The 21,455-nt window shown below is 45.9% G+C and overlaps 1 protein-coding gene across 4 annotated transcripts in view; it reads right to left on the bottom strand.

Annotated features, from left to right (window-relative positions):
* Positions 1-21,455, bottom strand: part of NXPH4 (neurexophilin 4) — an 83,644-nt gene that overhangs the window by 6,285 nt on the left and 55,904 nt on the right. The window contains exon 1 of one of the 4 annotated variants that reach the window (XM_083486759.1): positions 3,948-4,049. The exons of the other annotated variants lie outside the window; for them this stretch is intronic. Coding sequence (XP_083342885.1) covers positions 3,948-4,004 — 57 coding nt within the window. The 5' untranslated portion in view covers positions 4,005-4,049. Of the gene's footprint in view, positions 1-3,947; positions 4,050-21,455 lie in introns of those variants that run through there. 4 annotated transcript variants of the gene reach the window in all.

The following is a 21,455-nucleotide window of genomic DNA, read 5'->3' as shown; positions in this document are numbered from 1 at the left end:
TCATGTACTCATGGTGCATCTGAACCCTGCCCTGTGCACAGAGAAAGCATCTAGGTATCTTCAGGACACAAACAGGTTTAAAAAAGGACTTGTAAGAGGGCTTCATCTCTCTGTAATGTGTACACTGGACCACAGTGGGAAGTTGTGGTGCCCTGCTTCATTCTAGTGTTACCCTTAAAACACAACAGCTCTGCACCTGAAATTCCACAACACAGACAACAGGTGCAACCCAGACAACAAGTGAGCACATTTGTTCATATCACACACTTCATTTGGCAGATGTGAAGTTCTGCCTTTATTACAAGTAACAATAGCAGTGACATGTGAGCTCCATAATATGCCAACACTGTCTGACCTGAAAACATTTTCTGCTGTTGCCCCTGCATAGTGGAAGGCCCTTTCCTCGAGCTTACATGAAGTGGCAACGATCCCTTGCTTCAGACTTCTTGTGAGGACTTACCTTTTTGCCCACGCTTCCCTTGAACCACAAGAGTGGGCCTTGTTCCATGTGTTCGAATCCTCTGAATTTCTCTCTTACTTGCTTTGATATCTCTTATGTGTTCTATACTGCTATTTTATTGGTTTTAAGTTGTGTTTTTGTTTTAATGTTTTCCTGATAAAATGTTTGTCTTTTAGACCTCTGCTTAGAGGTTTCTGATGTATTTAGCAGTTTATAAATGCTTTTAAATAAAGCAAATGAACAAACAAATAGTTTGAACCTACAGCTGCCATGTGGGGGTGATTGGAAGGGTTCTGATTTTGATCAGAGCAGCAGAACTGGGGGAGTGTCTAATCCTTTCCCACCATGGTTTGGAAATAAACATAGCACTGGGCACACATGCAGGGAACAAGGACCACTTTCACAATGGAACCCCCACTCTCCACTGCGCCCCCAAATAAACCTAATCTAGGTTTCCTCCCAACCATCCAGAGCAAGTTTAGTGGGTATAGGGGGGAGTGCAAGTTTAGTGGGAGTAGGGGGGAGAGAAGTTTTGCTGCACAAGCAGACCTCATTCCATTCATACAACTTAGCTAAATCCCACCCATGCTGTTTTCCCCACTTCAAGCTGCTATTTCTCTACTTATTCATTTCTGATTTTTTCCCCTGGTGGTGTTTGTGTGTGAGCAATACAGAGCAAGAAAATGGCATAGGGGACAATATCCCCTCCAGGAGTGCCACTGCTCTATTCAAAACTGAAGCACATTTAAAATAAAAACATTAGAAGTGCATTAATCTTTATTTTTATTTTACAGTTAGGGGACCCACGTGTGAATCTATTCTGTAAACCACCTTGAGACCTACGGGTATAGGGCGGAATATAAATAAAATAAATAAATGGAGTTATCCAACCTCTGAGCCGTTTGAAGGCAATCCTGTATAGGGAAGTTTTTCTTAATGTTTTATTATTATTATTATTATTATTATTATTATTATTATTATTATTATATATTGGAAGCTGCCCAGAGTGGCTGGGGCAACTTAGTAAGATTTCCATTATGGAATGGGATGTCCCAATTTCCATCGGAGAAATGTTACATGGTATGGAGTAGTTAGGAAAAGTTCCATTCCAATGTCGGTAGCAGAGGCTGAAGAAAGGAGGGGTTGGACTATTCATGCAGTGCGAAGATACAATGACCATAACCCGAGACTGAGCTACAGCATGTGCCCTCATAGCCTCCTGATTTCAGTGGACTTAGGCAGACCCATCTCTGCACTGAACTGTGGCGAACAGACGTGGAGAGGAAGCAGAGGGAAAGGCTCTGAGGGAAGTGGAAAAAAGGAGTTTTTGGGAAGTATACTTGTACTTGCTTATTTGTGCTGAAGGGGTGAAAATACAAGCAAACCTGGAAGGTTTAGTGTGCAGCCAAACAGTTTGGCAAGGGCACGGACGCGGACTTATAAAAAATATTGGGGGGCCCCGGGAAAGCTCATGAATAATAAATAAGCTCATGAATATGCAAATAAAGTGGCGCCGCCTCCGCGTGAGCGAATAGGGGAGAGCGTGCTGCGCCTGTTAATCAGCTCCAAAGGAAATTGGGTGGAGCTTTTGCTCGGGAGGGAGGGCAGGAGGCATGCAGCCCGCCCCTCCCTGTGCATTTTGGGCTGGGGGAGGGGCGGCGATGGCGCTCTGCTGGAGGGGCGCCGGAGATTATTGGGGGGCGGAGCCCCCCCAAACGAATTTTTGAGGGGGCTCGGGCCCCCTCAAGCCCCATGGAGTTGGCGCCTATGGGCAAGGGCACAAAGTGACCGCAGGGTTGGGGGGAAGGGCCAGAATTCATGAGTTTCTGTTTCCAGTGCCAGAGACTAGAGTGGGCAAGTGCTACAGCCTTGATTTTGCATGGTGCTATCAGTGCGGCCTCCTCTTTGCCTCTCCCTCTTATGGGAGGCCAGGTAAGCACCTCCACAACACAACACCCTGCTACTGAAAGCCACTGGCCAAGGTGGTCACTGAATGCCTAGTACCAGATATTAGGAACAAATAATAAGGTGTGGGTCCCTTCTGTTTCTCAGCAACATTGGGTGCAGTTGAAAGCAAGGAGTCTGGGCTAAATGAACCACTAGACTGACCCAACCTGGCAGCTTTGATATGAGCAATCAGTCCCTCTAACCAAGTTTAAACCTTCTGTGCTTCCCTGATCTTCTGTATTCTTCTTCTAAACCTTTCCACTTTATTGGAACCTTTCCTCTCATATTCCAGTTTAGCTTTATTCACAAATTCTCGTCATCTGTTCTCCCCCACTCAAGCCCAGGAAAGTTTTTGTGCCAACGCAGCAGCTGGATGACAGGTCATGATGGATTGCTGGTGTTCTTTTGCCATCACTAGAGCTGCTTGTATCACAGGCATATGGGCTACTTGTCGACAACGCTGGGCACACAAGGAGGATGAATCCTTCCAAAGGGCAGACGATGGGGAGCCCAGTTTAAGCCCCCCATTATTCCATGGCTTTCTGTTCCTCACCTGACGTCATATATGATGTCAGGTGTGGGGCAGGTGGGCATGGCTTCCAAAGAACAGCCTTGAGGGCCAAATTAGGACTTCAGATGGGTCAAATATGGCCCATGGGCCAAAGATTCCCTACCCCTGAACTAGTCTACACAGAAATTTAATGTGGATTCGAAGCTGCTTGTGTCTCCATATTTTTTTTGGTGCTGTTCACATTATGTCCTCTTCATCCAACTAGCAGTTCACACTTTCCCCCATTACATTTGGATTTTCCCAATCCAGGGATAATCCAATAAAGGAAATAAATTCAGTATAAATGTGTGTGCTACTCAACTGTGAATGCAGTGAAGTACATTGTGTGGGTTTTGCTTTGGGTTTTTTGTGTGGGTTTTTTAAGAGTGGGATGATATTCTTTGGGTGCTGTCAATCTCCACAGCTGTCTCTCCCACAGCACACTATCCCAATGGCTAGCTATTTGTGGGTTGGCCCTGGGGCACCAAAAGCTGCCTTGATTAAGATTTGTCTTTGTCCGTGCTCTTGCCTTCCTGCCGCGCATCCCAGCACTCCGGGATTAAACAGCCCATTAGAGCCTGATGCTTCATCCCAGGGAAGGGACTTGTGTGCTGTCATCAGACTTTACTCAGAGAAAGTTGATGACAGCAGCAGCAAGCCGCACACGAGTGAGCGACAGGCCCCTGGCAGAGCTCTGTGAAGCCTTGATGATGCCACATGAATGGCCCTTCCCATCTCCCTCACCCACTTTGCCTTGATTGACCAGAAATACTCCACTTCTGCAGCTATTTGCCTGAGGACATGGAGCGGCCCTTGGGGACTGCATCCTGTGGCTCACAGATCTCAGACCCACTTCGCCTAGCAGCACAGAGAGCCATATGCAGCCATCCCAAATAAAAGGAAAAATGTGGAGAGTGAGAAAGAAAAGAGAGGAAATAAAAGCCCCCGCAGCTGCACGCACCTTGAATGTAAGCCACCACCAACTCTTACCACCAATGCTTCTTGACTGATTGGTTTCAGCCCAAATCCCCCAAGGCAGCAAGGCATAAGCGCAGCAGGTGGAGAGGAGCTACAGACACAGAGCTGTTCACAGGTACAGGGAGCACGCAGGGATGCTCATTAAAAGGGAGACAGGAGCTGCAAAAGGTGATGACTGAAACCGCTGGGAGATTTGGCAGCTTAAGATCCAGGGAGGCTGGAGAAGCAAGGGCCAAGGCCAGCCCTGGTGTAAAGCTGGTCAAGTCAGCCTATTAGCAAATCCCGGTTCCTCCCCTCCTTAATGACAATTCTGTTCTCTTCTGAGCTGGTAGATACTAAAAGAGAGGTCATCTAGTTCTCTCCTCCACCCTTCTGCTTGCTACAGAGAGGCTGACTTATTAAAATGGCCACAGCACAGGGCAGGGAAAGATCAGAGGACCAAAGGGCAGGGCCATATATGTGCCCACACAGACCCACACCTCTAGATCAACCCATGTTGGTCACAAACTCCAGAGCAGATGCACCATGAAAAAGCCACAGAAGAGCAAACTCCTCTGCCACTTTGGGTAGGTGGGCATCCAAATTACTTCGATTGACTTGCTACTTCTGGAAGCTGGTGAAGTTTCACACAGGCCGCTTTGTTAAGGCTCTTAACTCTTGCCTCTTCCATTTCCCTTCCCCTGCTCTTTAACACGCTACACATCTTTGAATTTTTCTCCTTCCACTAAATATATTCCAGAACTGAAATCTCTTTGGAAGGATTCCAATCCATGCATTTGCTAGTTATGACCTATGGTGAAGCAACAAATTACTTTGATGAATGTATGCACTTGCGTTACAATCTCTCTTAAAATTTGTTGCTGATGCACTGTCTAACAAGGAAGACACATAATATGAGGCTGCTTTGTAATTTCTTTAAAAGCCTTCCATTCCATCCATTCCATTCTTAAGCCCTACTACCTTATTCCGGTTTGAGGAACCACCAGACTGCAGTTGCTCAGTAGGTATTGTGGCACCACATCCATGAATTCAAAGGTCCTTCTAACACATCTGCAATGGCTCCTAGAATCAATGGTTTGCTATCAAGCCCAGCCACAACTTGTGGGTCCCCATGTTTTTCTCACCTCTCCTGCTTCAGCTTCTATCACCTCAATACCTCACAGAAACCTTATACAGTCAGACCCATTCGTCTATCTAGCTCAATTTTGTCTACACCAACTCGACAGGCAGCTCCCCAGTTCCAGACTAGGGTTTCTCCCAGCCCTACCTGGAGATGCCAGGGTATGAATCTAGGATCTTCTGCAGGCAAAGCAGGCGCTCTTCCTCTTCCCACTCTCCCCCATTGACCACCACCCTCTCACAGCTGCAGCTCTGCCACCTTGCCAAGTGTAGTGGAAGGCAGTGATGGCAGATAGTAGCAGATGACAGGGTAGAAAGGTGTCTGACGCTCCTTTGAGCTCCTCACTCTCTCATCTGTCAATGAGACTATTGCTACTGCTGTCCAGGCTTCTTTCTTCATATTCAGACATGCCCCTCACACTTGCTGAAAAGATACAGGTAGATATGTGCTCCTCAAATCAAGGAGCTGGGTTCAGCTGGGGTAAAAGCCCAGCCTTTGGTTGGGCTCCAATCCTGGAACTCACATGGGACCTGGCTTCCCCAGATGGGCCATCATGCTATGAAAAGAGCCATCCTTGCTATTCTGATGGGAGCCGCCCAGAGTGGCTGGGGAAACCCAGCCAGATGGATGGGCTATAAATAATAAATTATTATTATTATTATTATTATTATTATTATTATTATTATTATTATTATTATTATTATCATCATGCTGGAGCCCAGCTACCCAGAGAACTAAGCTTTCTAGACATCTAAGGGACATCTAGTAAATGCATCTGCTTACTCTGGATTATTACTGGAGCCGATTTGGCAGGACAGTTCTGCTTTCATGTGGACCCCACCCCCTTTTCAATGTCTGGGAAGATCTCTGCCCAGAGCTGCACATCCTCAGCAGATTGCACTGCCTGATCCAGACACGTGGACTGCACCTGTAAGCTTAGAGCTCCAGGTCAGGGTGCCAGCCTGTAGATATGGGGGCTCTTACCCACTCCTCAAGCAGCCTGTTCACCACCACCTTCTCCTGCCTGCTGTAAAATGAAGATTGCTGCGCCACACCAGGAAGGCAAGCACAACTATTCCATAAAGACTTGCTGCCCTGGAGCTCTTCAAATTAGGCAGTCTCCTGGACTGAAGATGACAACTCTGAGGGCTTGTCCACACTTTCTCTTGTCCTGATGCTCCCCCCGCTCCCCACGAAACCACTCTTTAGCACTCAGAGTAAAAGCCAATTCTGATCTTCTCCAGATTAACATTTGCTCTGAGCGCCAAGGAGCTGGTTTTCCCTGGGAAAGGAGCAGGGCAAGGAGAAAACTGCTCAGACTCATCCAAAAGTGGAGGAGGCCTAAGTGAGGGAGAAGGGCAGGCATTGGAGGGGGATGCAGCTGCTACTCCAAAGCAATGCTATGTGCACATCAGAGACATGAAACACGGTGAGGATGTTTCCCCTGCTGTGTTTCAAGTCACATTCTTATGCTGCTGTTCAGTACAGAGATGATGCCCATTGCCTGTTTCCCTGTGCTGAACTCCAATTCAACTCCAATTCACTGAAGTTGCGGTCTGCACATATGCTGTCATCTGTGGATGAGCAATGGCTTCCTGAACTCTATGCACCGCAGCTTAACTGTAGCTTCTAGTTTGCAATCGGATGGAGGCTGGTTTAAGGGAAAGCACATTGAACAGTATTTCTCAAGAAGCTGTAGGATACTTATGGATTGCGGCTAGTGTCATGTGTACTCAGCTTCAAACACCAGCAGTGGAGCCATAGCAAGAGGTAATGGGTACACTGCCCTACATGAGGTTCTGGAGCTCTTAAAAAAACAACAACAAGGAACACATCCTCCGAATCCAAGGGCGGCAACTGGGGCATGATACCTATCCCACCATTTTTCGCAAGGGAAAATGTTGGAGGCTACACCAGTCTTTTGCATTTCCTCAAAAAGGAGTCAGGGACTTTGTCATTTCAAATGTTACTTTCTGAGCATGCATTGGAACAGCATTTCATTCTCCATCCTTGCTTTCATCCTTTTGCTGAGAGCCAGAAATCATATGTTGTAGATTTTAAGATCAAAGGTTTAATAATATTATAAAAAACCCACGCCCCTTCTCTCTCCTTGTTTGGTTCTTGGGGTGTGTTCACACTGTGCTTTTAGTCTGCATTAGTCCTAAGGAGTTTGTGCATATCAAATTTTAAATGAAAGTTGAAAGCACTCTAAGCAGTCTTAGAAGATGCAGTCCGAGTCAAGAGAGTGTTCTGTCCTCCCCACTCAGTTCTTCAGCACATGGAATCAAAGTGCAGAGAACTCTGCAGTCACTGACTGTAATTAGTTCAGGCAACCAGGGCAGAAAATCATGGCTGCAGCATCTCTTTTGTCTCAGCGTGATGAGAGAGAAGGCAGGCTTTAAGACTCATCTGTTCTGAAGTAACCCATCTGTGAACAGAAGTCTATCTTCATAGTGCAGACACAAGATGAACTGTTCATGTTCCCCACGCTTGCTCTAAGCTCAATGAAACTTACTCCCATGTAACTGTGTTTAGGATGGCAGCCTTTACAATAAACACTCATATGGGAGTAGGGCCCACTGACTACAGGGGGACATTCTTCCAAGTGAATCCACATAGGATTGTGTCATAGTTCACACATGCATGTATGGGATTCCACTATACGTGGTTACTGTGCAGTTTGGGTGACTGGCAGATGAAGGTGTGACCATGTTACTCCACTGAAAGGTCTTGGGTGTGAGGTCCTTGATGGTGTCTGACTGGTTGTGATGGTGGATTTAGGCATACAAATCACCATTTGATGCTGCATGTTTGAACTGGCCCAGAGGGAAGCTTCCTTGCGGTGGGCTTGGGCTGGGTGGCAGAAGGAGGTATGAAAATTGTGCAACACTTCATCTGTGATGACTCATTCACACACGCTGAGTCATCATTGGTTGCTACAGAGTTCAAGTGGTGAGCCTAAATGTGTGAACTAGCCATAAGTGGTGCTGGATTCATTCAGAAGCACTAGGTCTAATATTAGAGGTCCATGGCATGCAAACATACATCCTATCTGGTGACTCTTGAATGGGATTGATCTAATGAGCACCATAAGTGGAAGTCCTGTGCAAGGACTGTCCCTTGTGCAACAGGACTTCGTCCTCCTCTCCCTTCGTACACACCACAACTGACTCAAGGTTTGGGGGCGGGGAGAACGCCAAACTGTTTGCCCAGATGGAGCAAACAAAGAGTGTGATGTTGAATTCCATCCCATTATCTTTTAATATTTCAAAGGCCTTGAATATGGTGCACAACAGAAGATACAGCTCCTCCTGAAACTCTTCCTTCTTGAAATTGGTAGTGGCTACAATGTGTTTCTCTCACTCTCTCTAAAAAATAATGTTCCTAAAGGTTTCTCCAAGCGAAGGTGGACAATTGGCCAAGTATGTGTAGCCACCTCTATATGAGCCAACAGCAAGTGCCTCAGTGCATATCAGCTCAGCGTTCATGTTTGGCTGGAACCTTGATCTGCACCAAACCACCACCTAGCTATCTGAATGTTAGCTTGGTTGCACTGGCTAGATTAAGCTGGGAAGATGTTTGTTTGTGATTGTCCACCCTGAAAATTGATTACTGTATGTGGGGCTACCCTCGAGGTCGGTCCAGAAGCCGCGGCTAATGTAGAAATGTAAAGGCCAAGCTCCAGACTGGAGGATCCCATGGTCAGCATTTAACATAATGCCTGGAAGGAGGAAGATGCAGGAAGTTACCAGGGGCATGGTTTGTGTTCAAGGGGGATTGCACAGAAGCAAGCACAAGAGGCATATTTACAGGAGTGAAGGTGGAAAAGGGGTGAAAAGTAGGACTGCAAAACAGAAGAGCCTTTAGAAATGGGATGGTGCAGATCAAAAGTGAGCTTAGTAGTTTGCATGCGGCAGGAAGCAGAAGCTCAGAAGGGCTAACGAGGGGTTGGAGACCAGAGTGAACAGGGGCACAGCCCCTAGTATATACATGGGGAGCAGCTCATCAATAGACTGCAGGGGCAGGCAGCCCAATCCACACACAGTGGACTAGGCCCAGGAAATCCTGTTGGCATTTCTGGCCCAATGATTCCAGGCAAGAAGTAAAACTATTCATAGTTCAGTGACATAATTCCTCTGCTCTCCATTCTTTTGAAGACACCTCATGACTGGAGTGGAATGCTTTGGTTCCTTGTAGTACTCCCTCACAGGCAGGGCGTGGGAGTCTGTGGTCAGGCTGTTGACTCAAGATTTTGGGGGTTAATTACTTTCTCACCCACTGCCAAACAATCTGTCTGGATACTTGCCTTTGCCTGCCTAGTGGTGAACAGGTTCTGCATTTAGAGAGTATGGAATATAGATATGCTCATTGGCAGAAGGTACTGGGTGCTAAAACCTTTTTGATTGGGTTAAATTTTGCCATTAATCTGATAGCCAGTATAGGATTTTTCAGGATAGGATTTTCATCTTATGTTCATGCTGGGAGAAAATAAAGCTCTCAATGTGAGGAGACAGCATATCATGGATGTGGATTTTCATGAGCTGTTGGCAGATATTATTACCCAAATAACATCTCCCTTCTACCCAAGATTGGATAACATGAGTTCCCTTCCCCCATACTCAACAAAAAATAGGTACCAAAGTGCCAAAGACTAATCAGCTTGGCAACACTAAACAATTTCCTTTCTGCAGTCACTTTAGGATGGCTCAGAGGGATTTCTGTGGAGCAGCCATGGAAGAAGTGTGGACAACCAAGAGTGGAAACTCTGGAACATAATTGTGTTGCAGTACAGTCTATGTAATTGCCCTAGGCAGAAATTTATAGCAAAAATGGCTGGGGGACATAAAGGATTGGGTAGGTGGTGACATATTGGTCATTTTGCTGACAAATCAGACCCACAGGATCATATTTGACTTAGCTAGCTTTCTGTGGTTTTGTCTATTAAAAAAGAATGGGCCGAATCCCATAAGATTGATTGCCAGCACGATTTGGAGCAAGGCTGAGGACTGTCAGCTCTGTTGCTGGAAGCGCTGGGCTAAAGTGTAAATGAGAAGGACCCTTTTTCTGTAGTGAATGTTACACTTTCGCACTGTTGTAGATTTAATGTTGTTGGGGGGAAATACTGAATGCTGCAATGGATTAGATACTACAATGGATTATGCTACTAGTTTGTTTTAATTATATTCTCAGTGATGCACTATGTTTTAAATTGTGCTACTGTATGATTTGCTGGTGGCCCTTGGCTAAGAAATAAAGAGCTGAATTTGTATAACATAACATGACTGCAAAAGCCAGGGCAGGCCCAGCCATGAGGCAGAGTGAGGTGCCAAAAGGTCTTGAACCGACCCTGTCAAATGCACTTTTCAGATGTGCACTATTGCGCATACAGTAAATATATGTTATGGGAAGTGGGATCATGGCAGCAAGCCCACCTGTCTGACTGGCATGTAGGAACAGGACATACATACGCCCATACAGTTTATTTATTTCACAACTTTTACCTACTGCTTAATAGCAATAAAATCCCTAAGCAGTTATGTATTCAGCCACACATAGCATGGCCAGGGTCAGTGGGGTGCAGTGGTTAGAGCACTGGATTAGGGCAACCCAGGTTCAATTCCTTACTCAGCCCTGAAGCGCACCAGGTGCCCGGTAGGCATCATCTTCCAGGCTAACTTACTTCACAGGCTGTTGTGAGGTCTTTTGGATGTGATGGACATATTGGAAAAACATCAGTTATGTAATGGGCCAAGCGGTTTTCCACTGCAACATTTTTAAAGGGGCCAATCGCTATTTCATTGCACCCAAACAGTCAGGGAAATAGCAAGTTGTCTAAGTGAATTTGTCAGAATGCATCTGCTGTTTGTCTTTGTGTGTGTTGGGGTGGGGGAAAGGCAAAAGTGAAATACTTTGGGAGGAAACATCCGCAACAACCCATGAGGCTCTCAGAGAGTTTTTGTAATGGGGCACACTCTCCTCCATCATGTACAGCAGGAGTGGAGAACCTCAAGACCCAGAGCTGATGCGAACCTCCAGGCCTCTCCACCTGGCCCACCATCTTGGGTCTGGGCAATGCACCTCCCTCAAGCCACACACCCCAGAGTGGCCCTAGTACACACCATCTCAAGGGCGTTTGCTTGGCTAGAACATATTCTTGTTGTAATCATACTTTTTCTTTCCTGGATGGAGGGGTGTGTGTGTGTGTGTGTGTGTGTGTGTGTGTGTGTACACAAATTCTGATTTTTGAATGGTTGGAATGTAACAATAGGTGCACAACTCTATTGCTCTAACATGCTGTTCTTGATACCCAGAATTTTGATTTGATACCTAGCATGATTCTAATGTAGAGAGCAATCGGACTGGCAATATAGGGAAGGCCCGGTTCAACTGCCCGCTTGGCTAGTATGCCCAGCTTGTCCGTCTGACGGGGCGAAGAGGAGGTTTGGATAAATCCTTGTCTCTGAGCCTAACCTGGGGGGGGGGGGTAGAGTTGTGAGGATAAAATAGGACAGCCCCCATGTAAGCAACGCCAGCCACCTCCATATTGTCACTATTTTGCAGAAGGGATTCAAATGTGTCCTGGAAATTTAGGTTTGCACAATTAAAGTGGATTAAAGTGTTCACTCACCCAAGCATAACAAATCCAGTTCAAAAAAGAGAAGCAGACTTTTTGCTGTTAGGATGAATGACAGGGAAATGAATTGAAACATGTGGGATAAGTGAATGACTACTAAGAGGAAAATGTATAAAGACCCTGCAAGCAAATGAGGACAAATGCAGAGTGAATAATTATTCTTGCATAACCACTCCACAAATAAATGAGAACAAATGCTCAATAAAGACCAATATAATCCAACCTCTTCGTAAACTAAATCAGGATGAATGTTCAGTAAGTAGGTCGGCTCAAGGTGCCCACTGAGTTTGTTGGAGGAACAGCAAGATACAAATGTGATGGGTGGATTGACTTGTTTTGATGTGCTGTTGACTATATGTTGATAATTCCGCTTCTGAAGGCAGGACATCACAGCTCTGGAGAAAGAAGAATTTTTGCAGGAGCTTGGGGTTGGGGGTTAGCAGGTGTGATTCCATGACCACTGTTTATCTGTTAATATCCATGCATAAGTTGAGGGAATAGATCATGGGCATAGCCGGGGGGGACAGGGAGGGGCAGCTGGGCCCCATCAATAAAAATACATAGCAAACTGAGGTTCTGCCCCCCCAAAATTTTGGCTATGCCAATTGAACAGAGCTCCAGCCTACTGGCAGTTTAGTTCTTAAAATGAAAAGCGGCTACTGTACACAGCCTCAATGAGGAAACAGGGGCACTCCAGACATGCTCAAGTGTCTAGGACACTGAAAATAGGTCCAAGGGTACAGCCTGACAAAATTTAAGCCCGCCACAATCCCAAAAGAGACTTAGGGCTCATCCGCTGTTTACTGAATGAGAGCAAACTTCAATCGGGTTTTCTCTGGATTGGTGTTCGCTCTGATTTAGCCTTAAAGAGTGGGTTTTCCAGGGGAAAGCAGCCGTGCAAAGACAGAAGCCCTTGGACCCAGGCCTGGAAAGTACAGGGCAAGCAGAAACAGCCCAGGCCTATGCTTTCTAGGCACGGGACGAGCGGAAGTGTGGGTGAGTCCTTGCTCTTCCATGCCTGAAAGAAAGGTGCTGTTTGCTAAGCAGTCTCTCCCCCCCCCCCCCGCCCAGTTGCTTCTCAGCATTCAGTGTGGAAAATACGCCCAGCAGTTTGTTAACACCTGCTCAGGGAAGTGCTGAGGGTCATTAAAAGGCAGGTAGGAGGGCAGCCAGCACACCATGCAGCTAGAAAGCGCAGAAGGTCCCTAATTGTATTGTTGTAAAAAAGCTCTGACAAGCTGCTTGACTCATAGAGCCCCTGCCCTCACCCCAGGGTAGTGTGCAGTGCCTGGGCAAAATGGAGCCTCCCTGGGCAATAACTGCATGCAGGGGGGAGCGGACTCATGAGGCAGGTGTGAAGATGCAAGGCCATGCATGTTAGGGGGCTCTAGTCTCCAGCATAAGCAAGCAGGAATGGAAGAAGCCTTGCCCTGGAAGAGGCCTCAGCTTTTACGTGAGCCGAGTTGTGAATCCTCCAGGGTGGGCAAAGGGTTGTGGTCCTGCTGCCTGCCTCTCTTCTGGGAAAGGAGGGAATAGGAATCGAAGCAGAAGTCCCCCTGGGAAAGAAGCAGCAGCCACTGGCAGCTTCACGTGGGTTAACCTCGTGTTGCATCCTTCGTCACAGGCGTTTGGAGAGCACTAATTAAACCTTGTGCGCTCTTGAGAGGGCAGCTGGTGTGAACTTCATGCTGCGGAGGGGAGAAAAACAAGGCATGGAGCTGGGGGAAGTTGCCTTTCGTTAGAAGCAGGAGCAGGGCCCGAGACGCCTCTTATCCACCTCTAAGGCTGCTATCCTAACCCTACTTACCTGGGGGTAAACCCCACTGAATTCAGTAGGAGTTACTTCTGAGGCAACATGCTTAGGATTGCGTTGTAAGCCGGGATTGGGGAACCTGTGCCCTCCAGATATTGGCCTCCAACTCTTGTCAGCACCAGCCAGTATGGCCCATGAGTCAGGGATGGTGGGATCTGGAGTTCAGCAACATCTGGCAGGCTACAAGTTCCCCACATCGGCTCTACAAATTCTCCACAGCTGCAGAAACAACCTACCCAACTAACCAGCAATATTAATGAAATGAGGGAGTTTGGTAGGAGGGAATTGGGAATGTTTAGCCTGAAAAAGAGGAGGCTAAGAGGAGATAGGATAGCCATTTTCAAATATCTCAAGGGCTGTCACATGGAAAAGGGAGCAAGCTTGTTTTCTCTTTCTCAGAGGGTAGGGCCCGAACCAATGGATTCAAGTTACAAGAAAGGAGATTCCAACTAAACTTGTGGTACCTTCCAACTCTACAATTCTATGATCAGGAAGAACTTTCTGACATTAAGAGCTGTTCTAGGGACTCCCTCCAAAGGTGGTGAGGCTTTTAAGCAGAGCCTGGGTGGCCATCTGCCATGGATGCTTTAGTTGAGATTCCTGGGGGTTGGACTAGGTGACCCTTGGGGTCCCTTCCATCTCTACAATTCTATGATTCCATTATCTGTATGCCACTATCTTCTCTCCTCTGCCTCACTAGAGCTAATTCTCATAACCAGTTGGTTCAGCAGATGGCAAGTCCATGTTGACGAAGCAATTTTTGGAGCATGCCACCACAGACTGAATTTGGCCTTTGCTATGTTGTCACAGATCACCTCAAATGCAGGACCAGCCACAGCTAAGCCAGAATCCAAACCTGGGCTGCTTTCAGCCTGTAGTTCTTAGGGATGTGTGAATCTATAAATATTTGGTTTCTCTCTGTTTCCGTTGTGTGGTTTTTTTAACTCTTCATATCAGTTCTCCACATTTGCACATCAGTCTGTGATTTCTTAAAATGTCCTCATGAAAATTCAACAGCATTTTTGTGTAAATTTATCCTGATACACACAATTTTGTATGCATTTTTGCTTGATATACACATTTTTGCAAAGCAATTTTTCCTAATGTAATACATTTTATACACACTTTACCCTAGTACATGTTCAGTGTTTTGTTTTGTTTTGTTTTGTTTTGTTTTGCTTTGCTTTGCTTTGCTTTGCTTTGCTTTGCTTTGCTTTGTACACACCACTTGGCCAGAGAATTGCATTGAAAAAATTGAAGAAGTGTGGATTTTGAAGGATGGCTGTTTCTGTTTGCATATCGTTTCAGAAAGTGTGAGGTAGATTTGCCTTTAGAGAACTGAATCCCTAGCAGCTCTACAATTGTATAATGAACCTAAAATTAAAAACTACAGCTGTTGTGAGCTGCAAATGGGCATATGAACTGGCACAAAAATGCAGCTTTAAATAATAACAATGCTGTTTCCCTATCCTGCTTATTTCACTTAGGAAATATACAGAAACGTGCAATCTCATGAAGTTCTGAGCATTGTAACTGCTAAGGGAGGTCTACAACCCATATAAAGCAAATTGGCAAGAACACAAGGAGCTTCCAGACCTTTACTATTTGGGGGGTGGGATTCAATTGCAGACCAGCAAACACAGGCTGCAAAATTAAAGTTGATTTGTATCCCAAAACACCTGGAGGGCACTAGGCTGGGGAATGGAACCCTTGGGTTCTTCTTTTGCATGAGAGGTGATAGCACAGAGATTATAATGCAATTGTTTGACAAAAATGTTTTTTCTATCCCTAGTCTGCTTTGGGGGTTTATTCACATGTGAGTAGCATCGTTGGGGGGGAGAGAGGGGGGAGCACACTAAGCTCCTCTCTGTTGCCCTCCACGAGAGCAGGAAGCCTCCTGAACTTACTGAAGACTAGGCTCTAAATCACATGGTGAGTTTCCATGAGTACAGGAGGCACCTTGCTTTGGCGATGGCCCCTTCAACTTGCAGAGGGTGACAGGGACGAAAGCAGAGCTTAGGATGCTTATCCCTGCTCTGCCACACACGGCACTGCTTCCATGGGGACAGATCATGCTGCCTGAAGAGGGCTCCTGAGAGGGTTAATTCTTGGCACCTGCAGTTAAAGGATCTTAGGTACTAGTACTTGAAAAGACCTCCGGATCAGACTCTGAAAGCCACTGTCAGCTGTGTGCTAGAGGAAGCATTGGCCTGTGACAATATCATGCAGCTCATTATATCCATGCTCTGCAGGTTGCTAAGCATTTAAGTCCTTCTACGGAATGGGTTGTGGCCACCTAATCCGTTGAGAGCACTGTCCCATGTTCAGAGGTGGCAGGAGCTGTTCTAAAGGACCTTGAGGAGGAAGACAGACCTACTTTCCGCTCAGAGGTATTCTGAGAGTCAAACTACAAATCCACTAATGTCATATGATATAGCCTTCAGGCAGCACTGCTTCAGGTGTGGGAATTGTGTGGGAATGTTTCTCCAAGTTACAAACAACAAGTTTGTTCACCCAGAAGGTGAAGGTATCAGAGAAAAGGGGTTTTAGTCTACCCTGAGGGACAGCCTGTCTGAATTGTCGCACTGCTCACCACTGTGCTTCAGTGCCAGCACTACTGCTGGCCAGAGAGTGGTGCTGCAACCACAAACTTGGCAGGGACCACACAATCCAAAAGGGCTAATAACAGGTCACATAAAGCTATTGACCCTGGCCTGGCTCCTCTGTCTCTTGGGGAGTTTTCAGGCTTGGTGACCAGTACCTGTTTGCCAACCCTAACAAAAAGCCCTAACCTTTCAAAAGCTGCAAGTACAGTCTAGCAGCCCTTGCTTCTGGTTCTCACTTTTTATCACACTTACACACATGCCCGCAAAGCTTCCACATCACACACATCATTCCAACTTGCCAGTCCTAACTCCAGAACCCTTAATAGAAACCTAACCTCCTGACTACATTTGAAAGCATACCCATAAGTCCTATATATAAAAAAAGAAAAAACCAGTCTAGCACCCAAGGCCCCAAATTAGGCTGGTATCTTCACGTACATGTTGAAATAAAGGACAATGTTTTCACGTGTGATGTTTCATCTTTGCAACACCTCCTTTGTCAGGACAAATTTATTTCCTACACTTCAAAAACAAAGACAAGGGGGAGGAAAATAACACTGTGGATAGGAGGATCAGTGTCTAGTTTGACCCATAAGGCCTGTGAGTTTCATAAAAGGCAAATAAGGACAAATACTCAGCCTAATCTGGGTAGCAAAATATCAAAATATATGTAAATTAGGCAAAGAACAACAATCAGCAAACTATAGGCACCCGGAGACTGCCACTATTTTGCAGGAGGGATTAAAGACATCAAGAGACGTCTAGTGTCCAGATCAGGGGAAGTAATAGCACCACTCTATTGTGCCTTGGCCAGACCACACCTGGAATACTGTGTCCAGTTCTGGGCACCACAATTTAAGAAGGATGTTGACAAGCTGGAACGTGTGCAGAGGAGAGCAACCAATATGATCAAGGGTCTGTAAACCAGGTCTATGAGGGAGCTGGGTATGTTTAGCCTGGAAAAGAGGAGACTGAGAGGAGATAGTATAGCCATCTTCAAATATCTAAAGGACTATCATATGGAAGATGGAACAAGCATGTTTTCTCCTCTGGAGCGTAGGACTCATACAAATGGATTCAAGTTACAAGAAAGGAGATTCCAATGAAACATTAGGAAGAACTCTTTTACAGGAAGAACTGTTTGACAGTGGAACAGACTCCATTGTGAGGTGTTGGACTCTCCTTCCTTGGAGGTTTTTAAGCAGAGGTTGGATGGATGCTTTAGTTGAGATTCCTGCATTGCAGAGGGTTGAATTAGATGGTACTCATGGTCCACTCTAACTCTCCAATTCTATGATTCTATTATAGGTGCATATCAGGAGGTATGTGCAATTACAATGGATTAAAGGGCTCTTGTCACCCTAGCATAACAGGACCGCTTTAAAAAAGAAACAGACTGTTCGCAGTTAGGAAAGTGATGTAGAAAGGAATTGAAAATTGTGGGATGAACAAATTATTAACAGGAAAACATATAGACACCCCACAAGCAAATCAGGACAATTGCAGGAGGAACGTTCACTGTCATATAACTTTCCCACAAACAAAGCAGGGTGAATGCTCAATAAATATATAATCGAACCTCTGTGTAAGCTTTGGCAAGTGAATCAGGATGAATGATGATTAAGGGTCTGGAGATTCCCAAAGGCCAGAGAGGGCCTGAGCTTCCCCCACCCCTAACCCAGAAGGTAAGAGGGAAGCCACCCGTTCCACAGCACTCTGGTGCACATATGAAATTCCTGCTGCCCTATGCTCACCAGAGGCAGGCCACTATGTTCTACACAACTAAAGCTTCCTCATAATTTCTCTAGGATACTGCAACAACAAGACAATGATGAGTTGTGCAGGTTAGTAACTAATTCTGCATGTGGGCCTCTGTGAGGATGACGGGTCATGAGATCAACATTTAGCTACCCAAAAGGACCGGCCAGCAGATCCCACAATGCTACACCCACCACTTCCTCCACACTTCTCCCTTGCCACTAGGGAGCAGGTGACACCCTTCCAAGGGTGAGTCTGGACCTCAGGTATCCAACTGAAAGTACCCAGGTACATGAATAACACAGATTAATGAATAGTATATGCTGATTTGTGTAATAAGCAATCAACCTGCTTGCTGGTTTTGATTTCACCAAACATGATTTACCAAACATGAATATCTAACTTAGATTGCCAAAGGGACCACAACAAAGGTCTCCACATCTTCTACTCTGTCTTCCCATAGAAATTTGCACCTCCCTGCTGTGAGCCACATCTGCTCATTTGTGTGTGTGTTTTGATGATTGCTTTTTACACATCCTGAGGGGCTTTTGCTCGAAACACTAATTCAGTACTGTGGATTTCTGGTTATGTTCCATCCTACACTGGCCACCCTTTGGACCACATGGTCAACAGAGAACAAGTATGAAAACAAAATGGAGAACTGTTTTCCAAATTTCCTTTCTTGCAGCAATTCTCTAGCAGCACATCATTGTTATTATTATTCCATATATCCCAGCTTTCCTCCAAGGATGGTGTACATTTATTTAGTTAGTTTATGCCCCATCCTCCCTTCGGAAGGAGCCCAGGACAGTAAACACACCCACAAATTTTATTTTTTAAAAAAACAATGAATTCTAAAACAGTTAAAACATTCTAAAAACAGTTATAGTTAAAAGCATATAAAAACTGATTCAGTTAAAAACATATCATCCAGTAATCTCAGGGCTGGCTATCTATGCTTAGTGACCTTCCAGCTAAGCAGTTCTCAATCTTAATTCATTCTGTTCTTTCAATTCTTTGACAAACAAACCTTTGGCTTTGTCAACATCTTCCTTGCCAAATTCTCCAACGAACTGTTGCTATTTTAGGTGGGATTCAAACACATTTAAAATGGATTTGGCACACATGCACAACAAACCCACTTCTAAAAAAACCCCACCTGACTTTTTGTGGTGATAGAAGTGATGGGGTTGGGGGAGCACAGAAAAATAAGGAATAACCATTGCTTGAAGAAACAATGTATAAATTCCCTGCAAAGAGATCAGGCTGAATGCCCAATAAACAGCTGGAGTTGTATGACCTCCATGAGAACTTTGTGCAAACAAACCAGATGAATGCTCAATAAACAGGTTGTCTGAAAATGCACTGTGAACTGAAACTAAAATACCATATTTTTCGCCCTATAGGGCACACCGGCCCATAGGGCGCACTTATTTTGGGGGGGGGGAATAAAGGGGGGAAATTATTTTCCCCTCGAGCCCCAAAGAGCAAAGAAGCCATGACAGCGAGCGGGATGGATCCCGCTAGCTGTCTTGGCTTCGTTTTTAGCTCCCGGAGCTTGCGGGGCTGGGGGCGGGGGAAGCCTGAACTTCCCCAGCCCCCAGAACAGGTCCGGGAGCGATGGCGAGGTTGCGCTCAACCTCGCCAACGCTCCCGGAGCTTGCTGCTATCCGAAGCCCGGGGTGCGCAGTGCCGCGCTCCCCGGACTTTGGGCTGCAAGCACCTATCCACAAGCTTCCTGAAGCCTGCATTCGCCCCATAGGACGCACACATATTTCCCCTTCATTTTTGGAGGGGGGAAAGTGCATCCTATAGGGCGAAAAATATGGTAATTCACTTTGTTTGCAAAGATGAAGTACTTCTTGTAAGGTGGTGCCTGCTGCAACATGACCAGGCATCATCTAATAAAAACAGTAATATGACTTAGAATCATAGAATTATAGAGTTGGAAGGGACCCTAAGGGTCTTCTAGTCCAACCCGCTGCAATACAGAAATCTCATTGTTATTAGTTATAATTAGCAGTTTTTACTTCAAAATTTATTTTATTCACAATCAACTTCCTTGATTAATTTATATGATTCATTGACTAAAATTTATTTAGTCTGGTATCAGCCCACTGCAGAATATAGCAAGATCTGCCAGCATGAGTGGGGTTAGGATCCAGCAAATCTCTGGCTGAGCTGGGAGGTTCCAAGCATACCTGGGATACACCAGTATAACACCCCTTCCTTGGCTCAGCTGGAGATACACCAGCGTATTTTCCCCAGTTCAGCTCAGCTGGGACCCAGCCAGCTGAGCCAAATCCAGTGGATATCAAGGCAGCCTAAGTCCTGATAATGGGGCACTCCAGAGGAGTGGCAGAGGCAGGACCAGAGAGTGGGGACTTGGGCTAGATCCTGACCGAAGCCCATTCAGCTTGGACATGTGACCTGGCCACCCAGGGTAAATTAAGCTGGCCGAAAAGGTGGTATAACTCAAACACTATTGTAAAAGCTTGATTTCTCTCTGCCAGGCTTAGGCCAGCTCAGCCAGCTCCTGGTTTGTCTGGTTTGTCTGACACCAACTAGCTTTGTGCCATTAAGGGATTTCTCCCTTAATATAAGACGCTGCTTACTGAGATTGTGGAATTTCCTCCAGGTTCAAGAGAAGGGCTTGACAAACATTGGGAAAGGCTGTGTTGCGTGTTTTGACCTTTCTATGTGCTGCTGGTTTATCCATGCATCCCGGGATGACCACAACAGGTGAATGACTTGTATGTGTGAAAGGGTTATCACAGAGCAAATACTGTATGGCAAAGAGTGTTTACATATCACCTCTGGAGTGAAGAGATAAAAACAAACAGCCACCCAACATAGAACCATCAAGCATGGAAAACCCTAATGTTGGACCTGAGAAGTCCCAAAGGCAGGTGGGTGGTGCCTTCTGGCAACTCCTGCTGCCAAGCGGCTGTCAGACTTATTGCTCTGCTTTCCTTTGGATGACATCAGTGAGGCCAGGGGGGGGGGGGGAAATCTTGTCATCTGGGTAGCCCAGAACCTCCATGCACACTGCCCAGCCTAACACAGCTTGGGGACGCACTCCATTGTCTCTCGAGACGGACAGATGCCAACAAACTGAGAATCACTGTCGTCTTTTCTTACTTACTGGGTTGAAGGTAAGGTTACATATTCCCTCCATCACCCAAAATGATGAATCCACATAACTACTTTTATGGAAAGAAACAGAGCTCAAATTACAACTGGGGCAGTGGGGGTCTGATTTCTGCAACGGCTCCCTTGGTTACTGTTTTTAGAAGGCTATTGGCGGCATGATTTGGCTATAATCAGGGGAGTCAGAGAGTGGGACTTGTAGATTTTAATAACCCCCTACCACTTCATAATTCAAGACGCAGATGAACCAGTCAAAATTTCCAGCCCCGCAGTACCACAGTGTTATAAAACATACATAACCTACTTAGATAAGTCTAGGGTTAAGCAGTATCGAGCTTATTCATCACCTTCTGACCACATGGACCATTTATCAATCTCAATTTATATTGCTCACTTCTCTGTCTTGCTGCTGCCTCACCCCCCCCCCCCCACTGCCAAG

This window comes from Podarcis liolepis (assembly GCF_965112155.1).
Source record: "Podarcis liolepis genome assembly, chromosome: 2".
NCBI lineage: Eukaryota > Metazoa > Chordata > Lepidosauria > Squamata > Lacertidae > Podarcis > Podarcis liolepis.
Note: the sequence above shows the minus strand (reverse complement) of the source record. Positions and strands in the feature narration are given on the sequence as shown.